This window comes from Pipistrellus hanaki (genome assembly GCF_964339955.1).
Source record: "Pipistrellus hanaki genome assembly, chromosome: 19".
Taxonomy (NCBI): Eukaryota; Metazoa; Chordata; class Mammalia; order Chiroptera; family Vespertilionidae; genus Pipistrellus; species Pipistrellus hanaki.
The window spans coordinates 22,676,251-22,694,364 of record NC_140521.1 but is presented as its reverse complement, the minus strand read 5'-3'; the positions used below and the strand labels follow the sequence as shown (position 1 = coordinate 22,694,364).

General features: G+C 47.5%; 2 protein-coding genes across 3 annotated transcripts in view; one reads left to right on the top strand and one right to left on the bottom strand.

Moving 5' to 3' along the window:
• ANKRD13A (ankyrin repeat domain 13A) overlaps window positions 1-3,996 on the top strand; it is a 35,988-nt gene extending 31,992 nt beyond the window's left edge. For both annotated transcript variants that reach the window (XM_084867698.1, XM_084867697.1), the window contains exons 14-15: window positions 568-635; window positions 2,062-3,996. In XM_084867698.1, the coding sequence (XP_084723824.1) occupies window positions 568-635; window positions 2,062-2,257 (264 nt within the window). In that variant the 3' untranslated portion in view covers window positions 2,258-3,996. The remainder of the gene's footprint in view (window positions 1-567; window positions 636-2,061) is intronic.
• A 2,612-nt stretch (window positions 3,997-6,608) lies between these two features.
• On the bottom strand, window positions 6,609-10,565 carry LOC311613620 (uncharacterized protein C12orf76 homolog). Its single transcript, XM_084867699.1, has 2 exons — window positions 10,386-10,565; window positions 6,609-7,783 (listed from the first exon to the last, which is right to left on the bottom strand). The coding sequence occupies exons 1-2, from the start codon at window positions 10,516-10,518 to the stop codon at window positions 7,698-7,700; spliced, it is 219 nt and encodes a 72-aa protein (XP_084723825.1). The 5' UTR covers window positions 10,519-10,565; the 3' UTR covers window positions 6,609-7,697.
• Between the last annotated feature and the right edge of the window lie 7,549 nt (window positions 10,566-18,114).

Genomic DNA, 18,114 nt, shown 5'->3' with positions numbered 1-18,114 from the left:
CTACACAGACCTACGTGACCCTAGTTTTACAGACAGGAGCGGCCAGTCACAGACACAGACTCAGCTAGGCACTGCTTCACGGTGGGCAATGGGGACGCACTGAGAAACCAGCGTGAGACGTTAGATTCCTCGTGTGCGAACATCATAAACGCACTGACCTAAACCTCGATGGTACACTCCTAAGCTATGGTATACCACCCTCACGTACACGGTCTAGCAGTGACTAAAACCTTGTCATGTTGTGCATGACTGCATTGAATGATCTATTCTAACCTTGCTCTAAAAGAATTGCCTGTTTTGTTCATTTAAACTTTGCCCAAGGTTAGCTACTTTTTAAGAGACTGGTTTTTTTGTCAAGTATGAAAGGCTGTTAAGAAGGGTAGTGTACCATATACTACCTGGCACTTAGGTGTCATTTTAGAGATAATTTAAGTCCCTATTAGTTTTTCACACAGTACTCTCAATAATGCAAATATTTTCAGTTTTGTTCTTGCTGCTTTATTTTCTTATCAGTGACACCTATTCCTTCTAAGAGATATTCATGTCCATCATGTTTGTTTTTTCTAGGACCTTTCAGGACCAGCTTCTAACGGAGGGATCAGCCAGGCACATGTCTACGATGTCCAATATGAGAGGTAACTGACATAATTCCTGGCACAGGCACTTTGTACGCACAACACTGTGCCTGGCGGGAGAGACTGATAAAGTGTTAATTCTGCTGCTGCTTCCTGTGGCAGTTACTCATTAAAATAGCTGTAATCTCTTGGTGGCTGTTTCCAGGAGTGGGTGATAGCACTGCTGACCTGTTCACAGGCCAGTGCCATTGGCAGCCAGGCCCCGAGGAAATGTTTTCCGATTTGCCTGATCTGCCAAGAATGTGTGATCACACAGGGTCTAAATGCTCTCAGTGGGACCTTTATATAATTTTAAAGATAATGGCATTTTGGGGAAGAGCTACAAAGATTATTAGATTTTCTTCCTTTATTTTTAAACTAGTGGCCCAATGCATGGAGGGGGGGTTCCCTCAGCCCAGCCTGCACTCTCTCCAATCAGGGATCCCTTGGTGGATGTCCAACTAAGGGCAGTTGGATATCCCTCTCATAATCTGGGACCACTGGCTCCTAACTGCTCACCTGCCTGCCTGCCTGATCACCCCTAATCCCTCTGCCTGCCTGATCGCCCCTAACCTCTCTGCCTGCCTGCCTGCCTGCCCACCCCAACTGCCCTCGCCAACCTGATCTCACCCTCCACTGCTCTTCCCTGCTGGCCTGATCTTGCCCCCAACTGCTCTACCATGCTGGTCAATTTGGTTCTGATTTGTCAGTTTCTGTGCCAGTCAGCATCAAAAGCTTTGCCTCCTAGGCAGCCATTGGCTCCTCACAGCTCACCCAGATTTGGTTCTGATTGGTTGGTTTCTATGCCAATCGGCATCTCCAGGCCTCATCAGAGAGGTAGGGCTGATCAGCAGCCCCCGGAGGCCCAAAGAGAAACAGGCATGACTGCTGGTGAAGCCCAGAGAAAGAGAGAAAGAGAGGCAATGGCTGACCAGCAGCTGCCACGAGGGCCCTGCCTCTCTCTTCAGTTCTCTCTCCAGGTCTGATCCACAGCCCCCTCAGCAGTGAGTGCTGGGTCACCACAGCAACCTTGCACTGACTTAGGACTTGACTTCTGGTGTTCGGTGGAGCCTTCCGTTGTTTTGGATGTTACGGACTCTGGCTCTTTATATATATAGATGGAGGAAACCAGAAAGATTCCTTTTACAAAGCATTTCCCTAAACTTTGGGCATATGAAAAACTTGGGGTTTGCTTCAAGGAGATCCAAATTTAATTCCTAGCCCCATCACTTAGTAAGTTGGGTGATCCTTAACAGGTGTCTTAACCTCCCTGAGCCTCAGACTTCTCACCTGAATACAGCCTCTGTGCTCCCAGAGTCATGGGGACCGAATGGCATTATGCACGCACATGGAGTGCACTTGGTGAACAGTTAAGAATGTAGTTGCTACCACTGCCATGATGATGATGATAATCCCTGTTTCTTTCCCCCCTCTCTTTCCAACCCAGGGCCATCCAAGAGAGCCTCCTCACCAACTCGGAAGGCCTGTTCTCTGGTGCCTCGAATGAGACAAGCCATTTTGATAGTGATTTGCAGCTGGCCATGGAGCTCTCTGCCAAAGAGCTGGAGGAGCAGGAGCTGCGGCTCCGGGAGGAGGAGGCGGAGCTCCAGCAGGTCTTACAGCTGTCTCTCACCGAGCAATAGACCTCTGCCCACGGCTGCGCCAGGCAGCGCTCTGGGCTGCAGGCAGGTGCTACATTACCTGGGCCTGGGGCTGAGGGACTGGCTGTACCTCGCATGTGCACAGCGGACGGCAGCCGCCCCTTCTTTACGCAGAGGTGCAGGACCAGGGACCCCAGGCCCATCCAAACACTCCCCGGTGAAGGGGCGGGGACTGGCAGGCCACATCTCCAGACCAAGGGCAGGAGAGCATCGTCACTTTCCATTAGCTGTGTTGGCTTGCAGGTCACATTTTTACTACCAGCTTTAGACAAACCCAATCCCCGCAGATCTGTAGGTTCATTTTTACCAAGGAGTGATAACAAAACAAGTTATTGCAGTCAGGGTGCTTTTATATGTGAGAGCAGCAGCCTTTGTAGAGTGTGGTTTATGAAAATTTATGATACTTTACAGTTCACCAAAGAAATGGATAATCTGTGCCGATCTACTCCTTTATTTTTACCTTTATACAGGGTTTCTAGGCCACCATCACTGTTCCTCCTCCATTCCACCTCATTCCATTCTTTCCATCCCTAGCTACAGTTAAAGAGGAGATGTGTACAGGATCTATTTTAGATTAGGGTTAACTATTTGCATCAAATTAAGATATACTACCATGGATGTTGCCTTAGCCTTAAGAATTACTAATAATTTCAGACCACCTCACTTCATTCATTGAGGGATCTGATTTGAACTTGTAAAGGCAGTTCCTTTGAGAATAGGGTCCTCCAGGCTAAATCCAAGGCAGCTAAACCTGGCCCTGAAGGAGCAGCTAGAATGAGCTTTGTTCTTGCAGTGGGCAGGCTGGCCAAACAGCAGACAGCATAGAACCAAACGCACGTGTGGGTGCCACACTCCCTCGTGCAGGATTCCACGAGGCGGCCGAGAAGACCCGCCCCTGCAGCCCTCGGCTCGCTGGAGGAGAAGGGGTGGAGTTAGACAGGGGGCTACCGATGGGACCCAGTGGCTCTGTATTCAGAAGGGAAAGTGATGATTCCACATTGCTTTTTAGAGTTCAAATCAACATCTTTCTCGACAAATATATTTTTTAACAGAATCTTTTTATTATTTTTAAAAGATATAAAAACTATTCCCATCAGTAGCAATACAAGGTTATACATTTTAACCAGATTTTCTCAGGCCTTTTTTGGATACCTTTAGTAGTTAACTATTTTGTCTAACCCTTCTGTAAATAGCCATCACAGAATATACAGCAGAAGGTACCCTCACTCTGGCCTGCTCTGTGTACTCATGCTCACAGCTGCACTGAAACGACCTGGTCAATAATATCCTCCTGTTTGACATCAGTTTCCTGTGTGCTGGGCTTCTTTTGGGATGGGAAGAGAAACAAGAATTACGTTCCAGTTAGAGTCTGTAATACAGTTAGCATTGCCAGTAAAATGTTCCTAGCCACAAAGAAATGTGCTTCTGATTCAGTATAACCACCTGTCTGTCTTGTCATGGTCTGACCAAAATTCCTTCCCTGCACACCAGGCCAGTATACGCAGCAGCACCTTTGTTCCAAGTGCATACCTTGGCATTTTGTTTACTGAATGTTTGCCTTGAGTGAGGACACAGCTTGGGAACGGCTGCAGTTAGGCAACAGTTTACTCACTGAGGTGAACCATAAGTAATCTCTTATGTTTGCATTCCATTGTCCTGCTTCCCCGTGTCTCTGACTTATCCCAGGAAGTCAATTAAAAAGGGACTGAGCTTTTTGTCAACCTGCCTGTAGTGTCTTTCATTTATGTGTTCACGCTCTTAAAATGCAAAGACCGCTTCCTTAGCAGTGCTCATACAGCATCCCAGACAGCCTGGGAGTCCCTCTCCTCAGATTCTTAGTCACTGAATGGACCCGCACTTCGTTTTGTGTGACGCTGGAACATCAGGATGCCCGCCCGCCCCATGCTCAGTTGTACGTTACAAGGTGGCATGCTCCTCCTGCCTTCCTGACCAATCCTAGTCCACATGCCCAGTGCTCCTGGTCTCCATGGAAACGAGAAGCAAGCCGGTGTGGGCTGCTCTCCGGCTTCCGCAGCTGGAGCTGGGCTGGCTCTGGTGGAGGAAGGAAAACCAACCCCGCATCTGCTCTCTACGGTGAACTAAGCAGCCTTTGAAGTTGAAGAGCTTTTTGTCTTTGTTTTTTTTTGTTTGTTTGTTTTTTTAATATATTTTATTGGTTTTTTACAGAGAGGAAGAGAAATGGAGAGTTAGAAACATCGATGAGAGAGAATCATCGATCAGCTGCCTCTTGCACACCCCCTATTAGGGATGTGCCCGCAACCAAGGTACATGCCCTTGACTGGAATCGAACCCAGGACCTTTCAGTCTGCGGGCCGACGCTCTACCCACTAAGCCAAACCGGTTTCAGCTGTCTTTGTGCTTTTCATTGCTTTAGAGCAGTGTTTCCCAAACTTTTGACATATGTGTACCCCTTCAATAATTTTCGTAACGCTGAGTACCCCTCGTATTCATGAGAACGTAGAATTAGGCAGCTAAGCACGGTGCAGTGCCGATCCCCACCAAACCCCGGTGCAACGCGTATCCCCACCAAACTCTTCCCGTGCCCCTGGGGGTACGTACCACACTTCGGGAAACACTGCTTTAAAGAGAAAAGTTGTTAGGCCATCTACCATACACGCCCCAAATGGGAGGTCGAACCCGAGACCTGGGTATTTGCCCTAACCCAGAATCGAACCCGCCACCCTTCGGTGTAGGGTAGGGCATTCCAACAGAGCCACACCTGCCAGGTGGAAGCCGTGCATTTTGAGGCCGCTCTTAGCAGTTCAGTTGATAATTAGGGCTTTAGGACTTATCCTACACCAAGTATGTTGGTATTAAAACGAAGCAATGACTAGTAAAAGATGGTTTCTGAAACGAGGCCTTGGAAAAATGAAAGTGCGGCTTTGCTTTTGGGGAAGTAAATAGCCAGGTGGGGCACCGGAAAGAAAACTGTTCTGATGGAAACACAATACCTGTGGATTATTTAATTTAAAACCAACCGTTCCCTGCTGGACACAGCTGACATCAAAGGCAAGCTGAACTGCGGCAACTTCAAATGCCTGCAGCTCAGTAAGTGATGGAGTTCAAACCCGACCAGGCCCACGTGATCTACAGCATCCAGCTGGGAAGTCCTCCCAGGACCGGAACCCTCCCCTCCAGCAGCGCCGGCACGTCTTCACCTCAGCGTTAAGATCAGTGTTCGCTAAAGTAACTCATTTTTATGACTGGTGTCAGTGATGTGTGTGCATTTGGGTACTCGGGTATTCTGAGTACAGTTCACTTTGTGAGGTCTAGGTCCCCCGTGCTCCCTAAAATGGTCAGGAAAAGAATCTACCTGAAGGTACTAGCTGGTCAGCCTCTGCTCTCAAAAGCTTTTCAGTATAATTCCCTCCCTCCCCCAGACCTGAAGTCTCTCTGTAATAAGCCTCTTCTACAAAAACCATTTTCTTCCTTTAGCTTGAAGTCATCCTGCACGGATGGAACATGGAATGAGGATGGAGGCTGGGTTTAGGATTGTATGTGAACTGCCAAGTTTTTTCAGAAAATGAACACGGCCCTACTACCCGCCTGGTGATTACTGAACAGACAGCAGGCTGGCAAGTTCTTACTGTTTCCTTGTAAAAGCTTAAAAGTGGCCCTAGCCAGTTTGGCTCAGAGGACGGAGTGTTGGCCTGTGGACCAGAGGGTCCCCGGTTTGATTCCAGGTCAAGGGCATGCACCTTGGTTGCAGGCTCCTCCCGGCCTGGGCTCATGTAGGAGGCAGCCAATTGATGTGTTTCTCTCACATCGATGTTTCCCTTTCTCTCCTCCTCTCCCTAAAAATCAATGGAAAAATATTCTTGGGTGAGGATTAACAAAACATAAAATCCTAAAAGTGGCAATAAGTTTTTTGGCAGCATATCAAAATGTGTTGCAGATGAGGTGGGATTTAACCCTGTCAATGCCAGTCTTGGCATCCCTCCTTCCAGCCAGTAACAGATTTCTACGGGACAGGCGAACTAGTAATCCCACCTTCATTTGAGTTAGCTTTCAAATCATTTCATCTAAACAATATTTAAGAACAAGTGTATGTCACCATTTCAAAGAAGAGAAACAGGCTCTGAGGAAGTTCAGGCTGTTTGTGTCTGGAGCTGGGACAAGAGTCCAGGTCTCCAGACTTGGCCAGCCTGAGGGATTAATCCTGGCTGTTTTCAGAAATGGTGCTTTGACTTGGGGAAACAGTATTATTTCACATATGAATTTAAAAATCCACTTCACAGTGCTTCCTTAAGAGATTTGATTCAAACGCACCTGCATTTTAAATGCTTGGAACATAACTAGGAGTAAAACAGGGTGTAAGATTTTACTTTAATTTTAATTGACATTTGCTGAAAAGCACAGAACAGTTAACATTTGAAGGTTACAAACAAAATACGTCAAAGAGTTACAGGATCCCACATCAGTTATTTCACATTAAGTGCGGGTTTAAAAAAAAAAATTAGGAGCACAAGATATGCATTTCAGTTTAACAACGTAATTAAACTTAGCACCTTTAAAGTAAAATAAATACTGATGGCCACGTTTTAAGTACAAAAGTATCACTGCAATAGGGGGAGATCCAGTTCACCAGCAGTGCAAACCAGCAGCAGCATTTCCAAAGCTGAAATAAATGTGTAAACACAGACCCACTCCCACTCTGCCTAGTACAGGAAGGGAGTCCTTCCCACCCGGGCCGAAGAGTCTCTTAGATTCCAAATCTGAAAAGCTGCCACACGCTTCGGGCCGCGGGCCGGGAAGGCTGCAGTGCAGACCAGGGAGGTCCGCACGTTTGCAGGAAGTTCTTTTTCTGACGGGTCACCTAGAAGCTTCCAGTCCAACCCCAGAGCCTGCCAGCCCAAGGGGACACATGAGAGAGCCTACCTGATGTGACCCCAACTTCAGTGGGCAGAGCTGATGCTGCACGAGGAATGACAGCTCAAGCTCCCCACAGAGGACACTGCTTTGCAACCAGAGTACTCTAGGCCACCTCTAATTACAAACGTTTGTGGTTCTTAACCTATAGTCACAAGTGTTCTTAAGTGCTGAATGTCTAAGTCGTCTTACTCTTCAGACATTAACGATTAGTCCTTCCAATCACTCACAAGGTTACCGTGTTCCTTTCCCAGGAGCACTTCATTTTACACAGAACTTTACGCTGAGCTTTAGGTCTGACTTTTGACAAGTATAGCCACATATGAAAGAAAATACTGGAAGTAGACTCAGTGGCCAGTTATTTGCATTACAGTGTTACAGAAAATCTGCTAGATGTTCTAAGTCAGCATTTACCAATTGTCCAGACCAGAGGTCATTTCCAAGCATGAAAGTTCGGATTCCAACTTCTCCACTGACCCGTGTGCAACACAACTCATTCTGTTCCCACACTCCGGGGCAGCTTGCTCGGCTGTCAGCGACGCCGAATGGGTTTGTAGACACAAAATGCCATAAGGATCATGGTCACCAGTAGGATGCTGAAAACGGTTCCCATCAGCACTGCAAAAGGAATACAAGTTACCTCCTCATGGCGGCCCGGTTCCGCAAGTCCTCATTCACCGGCGGCGACGGACCGAATGCCACTCAGTACCGGGCGCTGTGCCGGGGGAAACGGCCTTGAACAGACCTCTCTCTGGAAGTCTCCAAGTGATGGGGAGAATGTACACAAGAGCATTCACAGCCTGAAGGGCTGCAGTGAGGAAACTACTGTGACAATTGGGGGGGGGGGGGCCCGGAGACATCTGAGTGGGGACACATGAGCTGAGACTTTAATGAAAGGAAATGAAGGCCTCTGAGGCCAGAGCAAGCCAAAAAGCAAATGAACAGGAGGCCAGCGTGGCAGAGGTGGGAACAGTGAAGGGAGGAAGGCAGGAAATGGAGCTGGAGAGGAAGACTGCAGCCATTGCATGTTTAAGGAAACATGGATTTTATTCTGAGTTTAAAGAAAGGGTTGTAGGCAAAGAATAACGATCTGAATAAAAGCAGGGAGCCCAACTATGTTTTGAAAGCCATTTATAAAAACTAGAAATTCAATAAAGAATAAAGTATTTCAGTCTCTCTATGTGAGTTTTGAGAAGGGCCTTTCTGATCAAAGCAGCAATTTACTAACTTCACAAACCTACTATGTTTTTGAAAGGAAACTTCACAACTAAAATTTACAATGTGCTCAGGTAAGAATTGGGACCTGCAGTTGGTAAATTAGGTTGATCTGTGGTACAGGACTAGGCAGAAGGGCCTGGCTTTAAATCAATGTAACCAGCAACCTGTCAGAAGTCACAGGCACTCCAGACTGTGTGACTCTCAGAATTGTGGGAGGTGTTCAAAATGCTGTTACTTTTTTTATTTTTATTTTTTTATTGATATTTTACAGAGAGGAAGGGAGAGAGATAAGAGAGCTAGAAACGTCGATGAGAGAGAAACATCGACCAGCTGCCTCTTGCACACCCCCCACCGGGGATGTGCCCGCAACCAAGGTACATGCCCTTGACCGGAATCGAACCCGGGACCTTTCAGTCCGCAGACCAACGCTCTACCAAGCACTGAGCCAAACCATTTTCGGCAAAAAATGCTGTTACTTTTAACAAGCGCATGTACATTGGTGTTGGAAAGTGTGTCTGGAGATATTCTGATTGATTGTGTGGGCTGGGATCTAGTGGGCAAAGGCGGGGAGGCCGCTAAACATCTCAGGGTGTGCAGGGCAGCATGTCTCCACGCCTCCCGCCTGACAATGAACGATCCCATCAGCATGACGGATCTAAAGCATAAAGCAGGGTCATGTGTGGAAACCACGGAGCACAGCACCAGCTAGCTAGGCACACAACACAGTACGTAGGAAATACATGACAATGAACCCTAATGGTTTGGCTCAGTGGATAGAGCTGTGGACTGAACCTGGTCCCAGGTTCAATTCTGGTCCAGGGCACATGCCCAGGTTTCAGACTCAGTCCCCAATAGGGGGAGCGCAGGAGGCAGCCAATCAATAGCTCTCTCTCATCACTGATGTTTCTAGATCCCTCTCCCTTCCTCTCTGAAATCAATAAAAATATTAAAAGAAACAAGTCACATGACCTCAAGCTTCAGATGCTGGGGCTGGGTACAAAGAAGAGATGGGGCCTGAGGCTTCTAACTCCTTCCTGGAGGAGGCCTCCCCGGAGGGAGCACTAGGTCACTGGGCTGGAAAGCAGAATTCGGGGTGGGGGTGGGGGATGACACCTTAATTCTAGTCTTGCCTGCCACCAGCTTCCTGTGTGACCTTGGGACATCTCTCACCCTCTCTGGGCCTCGGTTTCCTTAATGTTTAAATGAGGGACAGAGACTGCCGGATGCTCCATGGCCTTTCTAGCTCTGGTCCTCTTGAATTATTAATATATATATTTAAAAATACATGACAATGAGTTCCTGTAAAGATAATCCAGAAATGATACTATGTGGCAGCTTTGTTGATGTCCAGATGTAGAGTGAGGCACAGCGGGAAGGAAGGGCTTTGACCAAACAAGAGGAAGTTATTCTGAAGCTCGAGAGTCGGCCCCTCCGTAGCCGAGGCCCCAGGACGATGTATTTGAGGAAGAGATGCTCTCACACAAAGCCGGTTCTATCCCGGCCGCCACCACTTTCCAGCTGTGTGACCTTGGGCAAATCTCTCCGAGCTTCCTTTTTTCTTATCTGTAAAATATGCTGAAAACTACCGCTTCGTTTCAGTGGGGCCGGAATGAAATCACGTGTACGAAGTGCTGAGCACAACACACGGCACACGGCACCCCGGAAATGGGCCGGCCACCGCTGTGACCGTGGTCCCCGAGAGGAAAGAAGCGGGAGCGGGGTGCGCACTATCACGCTCCTTGCTGCCTAGCCTGCGCACCCGGCCCGGGAGGAGGGGACCCGGATGGAGACCCAGGGCCCCGGACTCGCCATGCCCAGAACCTGTGCGCCAGGCTGGCGCCGAGCCGCACAGCTCAGGCCCTTTCCCCAGGCCGCGGCGAGGTCGCACCCGCACCCCTAACCCTCGTCCGTCCCCGCCGTCCGCCCCGCCGGGCCCGGCTCCCGGCGCCCCAGAGGCGGAAGCGGAGCCCGATCCCGCCGCCGGGCCGCCCGCGCCGCTCACCCAGGTTCTGCCCGCGCAGCACCGCGTACGGCCGGCTCTGCTCCAGCGGCTCCCCCGGGCTCGGCGCCTCCGCCCGCCCCGCGAGGAGGCCACACAGGCCGAGGCACCGCCACCACCAGCCTGCGCGCAGCATCCTCCCGAGCTTGCAGCGGCAGAACCCGCTTCCGCCGGAAGCCCCGCCTCTGTCTCCACTCACTGCTTCCGCTGGGGCGACGCGCGCCGTTGCCAGGGTAACTGCAGTGCTGTCCCCCACCGGGAAGGAAACCGATGGCCGATGCCCAACCGACTGATCCACACCGGCCAGGGCTTTTTAATTTTTACTTTATTTTAATTTTCCACGATAAAACAAATAATAATAATAAATAATCCTGCTTCTCCTTCCCTTCACGCCTGCCAGCTTTCTCCAAGCGGCCACATCTTCTGTCTGGATTGTTGCGGAAGCTCCTTTACTGAGCGCCTGCTTCCCTTTTTCCCTGCGCCACACCCCCTGCTTTTACTCTGACCCTCCGCCAGGAGGCAGTGTCATCCTGTTAAAATGAAAGGCAGACCGCGTTCTGCCTCGTTGGAAAACCCCCCAGTGGCTCTCCATTTCGCTCAGAGTAGAAGTTAGAGTCTTGCCCTTATTGGTTTGGCTCCGTGGGCAGAGAGTCCGTCTGTGGACTAAAAGGCCCCCCTCTCCCCCGCCCCCGTTGCAGAAAAACCAAGCAGCACTTGGAGAAATGGAGTCACACTTTATTATTATTACGTGCAGCCTCAGAGAAAAACGCCTTTCAAATTCTGGGCAAAGAAACATGGAGGAAGCTACGCTGTTTATACTTTTTCTAGTTCTTTGTCTCCCAAGTAAGGGTGTTTCTGGTTCCCTTTGCACGCTCTTAAAGAGCCCTATGCGCTGGGGCTTTGAGGGTTGGCCTGGTGCCAGCACTGATAACTTCATCTGGGGAAGGTTTATGGCCTCTCTGGAATGGGAGTAGTCTTATTTTCCTTATTATTTAAGCAGTCAAGCATTTACAGGAGCCAAAATAGCAGGGTTAAAATTTCAAACAGCAGTATTCATATAAGATGCTTCACCCCCACCCCGGGTTTGATCCCAGTCAAGGGCACATGCCCAGGATGTGGGCTTGGTCTCCTGTGCAGGAGGCAGCTGGTTGGTGAATTGGTGCTCTCTTCATTGATGTTTCTCTCTCTCCCTTTCCCTCTGAAATATATATATATATATTTTAAAGTCAAAGTCTTAGTAGTTTTCAAGATCCCACACCCTTAGTTCCCCCCCCCCTGCACCCTCCTTGACACCCTCTACTACTCAAACCTTATCCCCTCCCACCCTCCTCCCCCTATCAGTTCCCTCCCGTCACAGTGATATGCCTTAAACCCACCACCCACTGTCGCATGGCCCTCTGCATTTGCTGTTCCTTCTGCATTGAAGGATCCTCTTCCCTCTGACATGCAGATGGCTCACTCTTCACCTCATTCATGTCTTTGTGCAAATGTCTCCTTTTAGGGCTTTCCCTAACCACATTATTTAAGACTGAACACACACACACACACACACACACACACACACATATACAGTACCTCTTAACCTCTTTCTCTGCTTTATTTTTTCTGCTTAGCACTTATCACCATCTCGTTTACTATAATTTTATTTATCTTGTTTTTGTCTGTCTTCACCATCAGAAAGTAAGCCCTCTGCAAGCAGGGAATTTTGCCTATTCACTGCTTTGTGCCCAACTCCTGACTGGCACATAGTAGATGCTCAAAAAAATGTTTGTTGAATTAATGAATGAATGGCACTCTAAGATTAAGCTCCTGCCCTCCTGCCTGCCTTGCTTAAATAATAAGGAAAATAAGACTACTCCCATTCCAGAGAGGCCATAAACCTTCCCAGGACAAAGTTATCGGTGCTGGCACAGGCCAAGCCTTTGGTTGAGGTCTCCCCCTCTGAACTCTCCATGCCAAGGCAAATTTAGCATCTGAGTGCTTGGCACACCCCTGGATAGTTCACACTGCTCTGTCTGCACTTGCGTTGTGCCCTCTTTTCCTGGCCACATCCCCACTGTTTTAAGACTCTTCTCAGGCAGGTGCAGACTGACACCATAGGTGACCCCAAAGAAACTCTCTGCCAGCTTCCCACTAGGCTTCCATGCCCTTTTCCTACCTGCACACATCACTCTCAGGCTCTAGTTTGTGTCCTCCATTGCCCGGGGTGCGGGGTGCCTCTTGGGGCAGGAACCAGTCTATTTAGTATTCTTAGCACAATGTCTGGCACCTAGAAGACACTCATGAGATAATTAGAAAATGAATAATACTTGCATTTAGTGAGTGTTTTATCTGCTCAATATTCCCATGTTTAATTTGCATGACAACGTATGGGGCAAGGGGTCAAAGGGGTTTAGAGTCTGTAGAGTTAACTGGAATTTAAAGTCTGTTCTGTACCTAAAGAACCCTAAAGATTCCACCAACATCAATCTGGAAAATTGGACAGATACAAACAGAAACTCTACCACTTTGTTACATGGTATACCAGAATACACTCAAAATGGAGTGAAAACTTAGATGTAAGACTTCAAACCATAAAACCCCTAAGGAAAAGAGGCAGTAAACTCTCAGACATCTATCTCTCTCTTTTTTTTTTTTTAATATATTTTATTGATTTTTTACAGAGAGCAAGAGAGAGAGATAGAGAGCTAGAAACGTCGATGAGAGAGAAACATCGACCAGCTGCCACTTGCACACCTCCTACCGGGATGTGCCTGCTACCAAGGTACATGCCCTTGACCGGAATCGAACCTGGGACCTTTCAGTCCACAGGCCGACGCTCTACCACTGAGCCAAACCGGCTTCGGCCATCTATCTCTCTTAGTAATATTTTTTTCTGATGCATCTCTTTGGGCAAGGGAAACAAAAAAATGCATAGCAAAGGAAGCCATCAATAAAATGAAAAGACAATCCACTTAATAGGAGATATTCGCCAATGATACATCTGTTAAAGGGTTAATATTCAAAATTTATGAAGAACGCATACAAATCAACACCAGAAAAACAAACTGCCCAATTTAAAAATGGGCAGAGGTCTCGCCTCGAGAGCACACGCATGCCTTTCTGCGCCCTGCCCCTCCCCCTTCTCCCCCCACCCAGGCCCGTGGCCATGGGCCCCTTCACTCCCATGCTCCAAGGGCCCTTCTTTAGCTCTACAACTGGTTTCCTGAGCCCATTTCCTCTGGGAATTACTTTTTTTTTTTTTTTTAAGTTCTTTATTGTTTAAAGTATTACATAAGTCTCCATTTTTGCCCATTGACTTCTCCCCGGTCACCCTCCCCTCTATCCCGCATCTCTCCCCCATCTGTGCCCATTGGTTATGCTAATATGCATGCATACAAGCCCTTTGGTTGACCTCTTACCCTCCCCCTCCCCTGCCTTCCCTCATAGATTGGACAGTCTATTCCAGGGGTCCTCAAACTTTTTAAAGTGGGGGCCAGATCACGGTCCCTCAGAGAGCTGGAGGGTCGGACTATATGAACTACTAATTCCTACTGTAACACCTCGGCTGCGCTCACTGCCCAAAAAACCTGGCGGGCCGGATCAGACTCCTCTGCAGGCCGCATGTGGCCCGCGGGCCGTAGTTTGAAGACCCCTGGTTCCATGCTTCTATGTCTCTGGTTCTGTTTTTGTTCATCAGTTTATGTTGTTTGTTATATTCCACAAAGAGTGAGATCATGTGATATTTATCTTTCTCTGACTGGGTAATCTTCCTCTTTTTAAAAAAAAAAAAAATCTGCCGAGACCGGTTTGGCTCAATGGATAGAGCATCGGCTTGGGGACTGAAAGGTCCCGGGTTCGATTCCGGTCAAGGGCATGTACCTTGGTTGCGGGCATATCCCCAGTAGGGGGTGTGCAAGAGGCAGCTGGTCGATGACTCTCTCTCTCATCGATGTTTCTAGCTCTCTATCTCTCTCCCTTCCTCTCTGTACAAAATCAATAAAATATATTTTTTAAAAATAAATCTTTATTGTTCATATTATTATAACTGATTCTCCTTTCCCCCCACCCATAACTCCCCTCCACCTGGTCCCCACTCCACCCTCTGCCCTTACCTCCCTCCTCCCCTGCTGTCCTCATCCAGAGGTATATGATTTCTGTCCAGTCTCTTCCCATACCCCCCAACACAGACACCCCTTTACCCCTGAGAATTATCAATCCCCTCCCATTCTATGCCCCTGATTCTATTATATTCACCTGTTTATTCCGTTCCTCAGATTTTTAATTCACTTGACTTTTAGATTCACTTGTTGATAGATATGTAATTGTTGTTCATGAGAGAGAATTTTTATCTTTACTTTTTCCTTCTTTTTCCTCTTTTTAAAGAATACCTTTTAGCATTTCAAATAATACTGCTTTGGTGGTGATGTACTCCTTTAGCTTTTTTTGATCTGTAAAGCTTTTTATCTGCCCTTCAATTCTGAATGATAACGTTGCTGGGTAGAGTAATTTTGGTTGTAGGTTCTTGCTATTTGTCACTTTCAATATTTCTTGCCACTCCCATCTGGCCTGCCTAGTTTCTGTTGAGAAATCAGCTGATAATTATATGGGTGCTCCCTTGTAGGTAACTGTTTTTCTCTTGCTGCTTGTAAGATTCTCTCTTTGTCTTTTGCTCTTGGCATTTTAATTATGATGTGTCTTGGTGTGGTCCTCTTTGGATTCCTTTTGTTTGGGGTTCTGTGTGCTTCCTGTACTTGTAAGTCTATTTCTTTCACCAGGTGGGGGAAGTTTTTGGTCATTATTTCTTCAAATAGGTTTTCAGTGTCTTGCTCTCTCTCTTCTTTTGGCACTCCCATAATTCTGATGTTGGTTTGCTTGAAGTTGTCCCAGAGGCTTCTTGCACTATCTTCAACTTTCTGGATTCTCTTCTCTTCTTGCTTCTCCAGAAGAGTGTCCTTTGTCTCTTTATGTTCCAAATCTTTGTCTTGATTCTTGCATTCTTCTAGTCTGCTGTTGGGTCTCTGTGTAATATTTTTTATTTCAGTCAGTGCATGTTTATTTTCTAGTTAGTTTAATTTCTTTTTCATATCCTCGATGGTCTTGTTAAGTTTATCAGCCTTTTCTAGGAAATTCTTGAAGAACCTTATAATCGTGGTTTTGAACTCTATATCCAGTCTTTTGTTTGTTCTCCTCCATTTCTTTTTTTTTTTAAATATATATTTTATTGATTTTTTACAGAGAGGAAGGGAGAGAGATAGAGAGCTAGAAACGTCGATGAGAGAGAAACATCGACCAGCTGCCTCCTGCACACCCCCTACTGGGGATGTGCCCTCAACTCGGGTACATGCCCTTGACCGGAATCGAACCTGGGACCTTTCAGTCCGCAGACCGATGCTCTACCACTGAGCCAAACCGGTTCGGCCTCCATTTCTTTTGTTTGAGATATCCTTCTTTTTCTTGGCATTTTCGCTGCTTATGCAAAAGCAGCTGTGTGGCTGAAACTGGTTTGGCTCAGTGGATAGAGCGTCAGTCTGTGGACTGAAAGGTCTGGTTCGATTCTGGTCAAGGGCATGTAAATTGGTTGCGGGCACATCCCCAGTAGGGGGTGTGCAAGAGGCAGCTGGTCAATGTTTCTCTCTCATCGATATTTCTAACTCTCTATCCCTCTCACTTCCTCTCTGTACAAAATCAATAAAATATATTTAATAATAAAAAAAGCAGCTGTGTGGAGCCTGGGCAGGTTTGTAGAATGTGTGGGGCGGGGCCTCAGGGCAGGGCGGGGCCTTAGGACGGGGCGGGGTCTCAGGACCTCTCTAGGCTGGGGCGTGGCAAGCAGCGATGGCTGCCGTCAGCTGTCTCTGCCTGTCATTTCCAAGTCCCGCCCCGCCCCCCCCTCCAGTGCAGTAAACAATGACTGCTGTGTGCACCTCTAGGCTTTTCAGCTTTTCAGCGCTTATGCTCCTTTCTCTGTCAGCCAGCTTTCCTGTGGTTTTGGGTGATAGATGTTTTGTCTTTTAGCTGTAGTTTTGAAATTGTTGTGTGAGGGAGCAGATTAGTTGCTCACCTACGCTGTCATCTTGGTTTTTCCTTTATGAATTACTTTTTCTACCTCTATAATTTACCCAATAAATATTCTCTTACAAAAACAAACAAATAAATAAATAGCAAAGGACTTGAACAGACATTTTTCCAAAGAGGTCATACAGATGGACAATAGACTTATGAAAAGATGCTCAGTCACACTAATCATCTGAGAAATGTAAGTGAAAACCACAATGAGATATCACCTGACACCTGTCAGAATGGCCACCATCCATAAATCAACAAACAGCCAGTCCTGGCGAGGGTGTGGAGAGAAAGGAACTCTCACCCGCTGCTGGTGGGAACGCAGACTGGTGCAGCCCTGTGGGAACAGTATGGAGTTTCCTCAAAAACATTAAAATGGGACTGCTTTATGACCCAGTGACACCGCTTCTTGGAATATATCTGAAGAAACTCAGAACACTTATTTGAAAGGATGCATGCATACTGGTGTTCTTTGCAGTGTTGTTTACAATAGCCAGGCTCCGGAAGCAGCGAGACAGCCATCCACAGAGGAGTGGGTGTTTTATTTTTTTTAAATATATTTTATTGATTTTGTACAGAGAGGAAGGGAGAGAGATAGAAACATTGATGAGAGAGTCGATCAGCTACCTCTTGCACACCCCCTACTGGCGATGTGCCCACAACCAAGGTACATGCCCTTGACCGGAATCGAACCCGGGACCCTTCAGTCCCCAAGCTGATGCTCTATCCATTGAGCCAAACCGGTTTTGGCGGAGTGGGTGTTTTTTTGTTTGTTTTGTTTTTTGTTTGTTTTAAATATATTTTATTGATTTTTTTTACAGAGAGGAAGGGAGAGAGATAGAGAGCTAGAAACATCTATGAGAGAGAAACATCAACCAGCTGCCTCCTGCACATCCCACACCGGGGATGTGCCCGCAACCAAGGTACATGCCCCTGCCCGGAACCAAACCTGGGACCTTTCAGTCTGCAGACTGACGCTCTACCACTGAGCCAAACCGGCTTCGGCCGGAGTGGGTGTTCTTAAAGCTGTGGTGCCTGTGTACACTGGAATATTACTCAGCCATTTTATGTGACTGCGTGGACGGTGTTATACCCAGAGGGTAATATGCTAAGTGAGCTGAGTCAGAGAAAGACAAATACCATATCATTTCTTTTTTAAAAAAAATATATTTTATTGATTTTTTATAGAGAGGAAGGGAGAGGGATAGAGAGCTAGAAACATTGATGAGAGAGAAACATCGACCAGCTGCCTCCTGCAAACCCTCTACCAGGAATGTGCCTGCAACCAAGGTACATGCCCTTGACCAGAATCGAACCTGGGACCTTTCAGTCCACAGGCTGATGCTCTACCACTGAGCCAAACCGGTTTGGGCATATGATTTCATTTATATGTGGAATCCAAAGGACAACGTAAATGAACCAACAAAACAGAAAAGCCTCATAGATAGGGAGAGTGGGCTGATGGCCGCCAGCGGGAGGAGGGGGTGAGAGGTGCAGCCTGGCAGTTACAGCCCGGGGAGCACAGCCGATTGTGTGGTGGTGACTGTGTCCGAGGCCACGGGGGCTGGAAATGCCAGTGGCCCTTTGTCAAGTGTACGATTGTCTAACCACCATGCTGCACACCTGACGCTGATACAAAATGATACGGAACATAAACTGCAAATGGAAAAAGAAAAAATATCCAAAT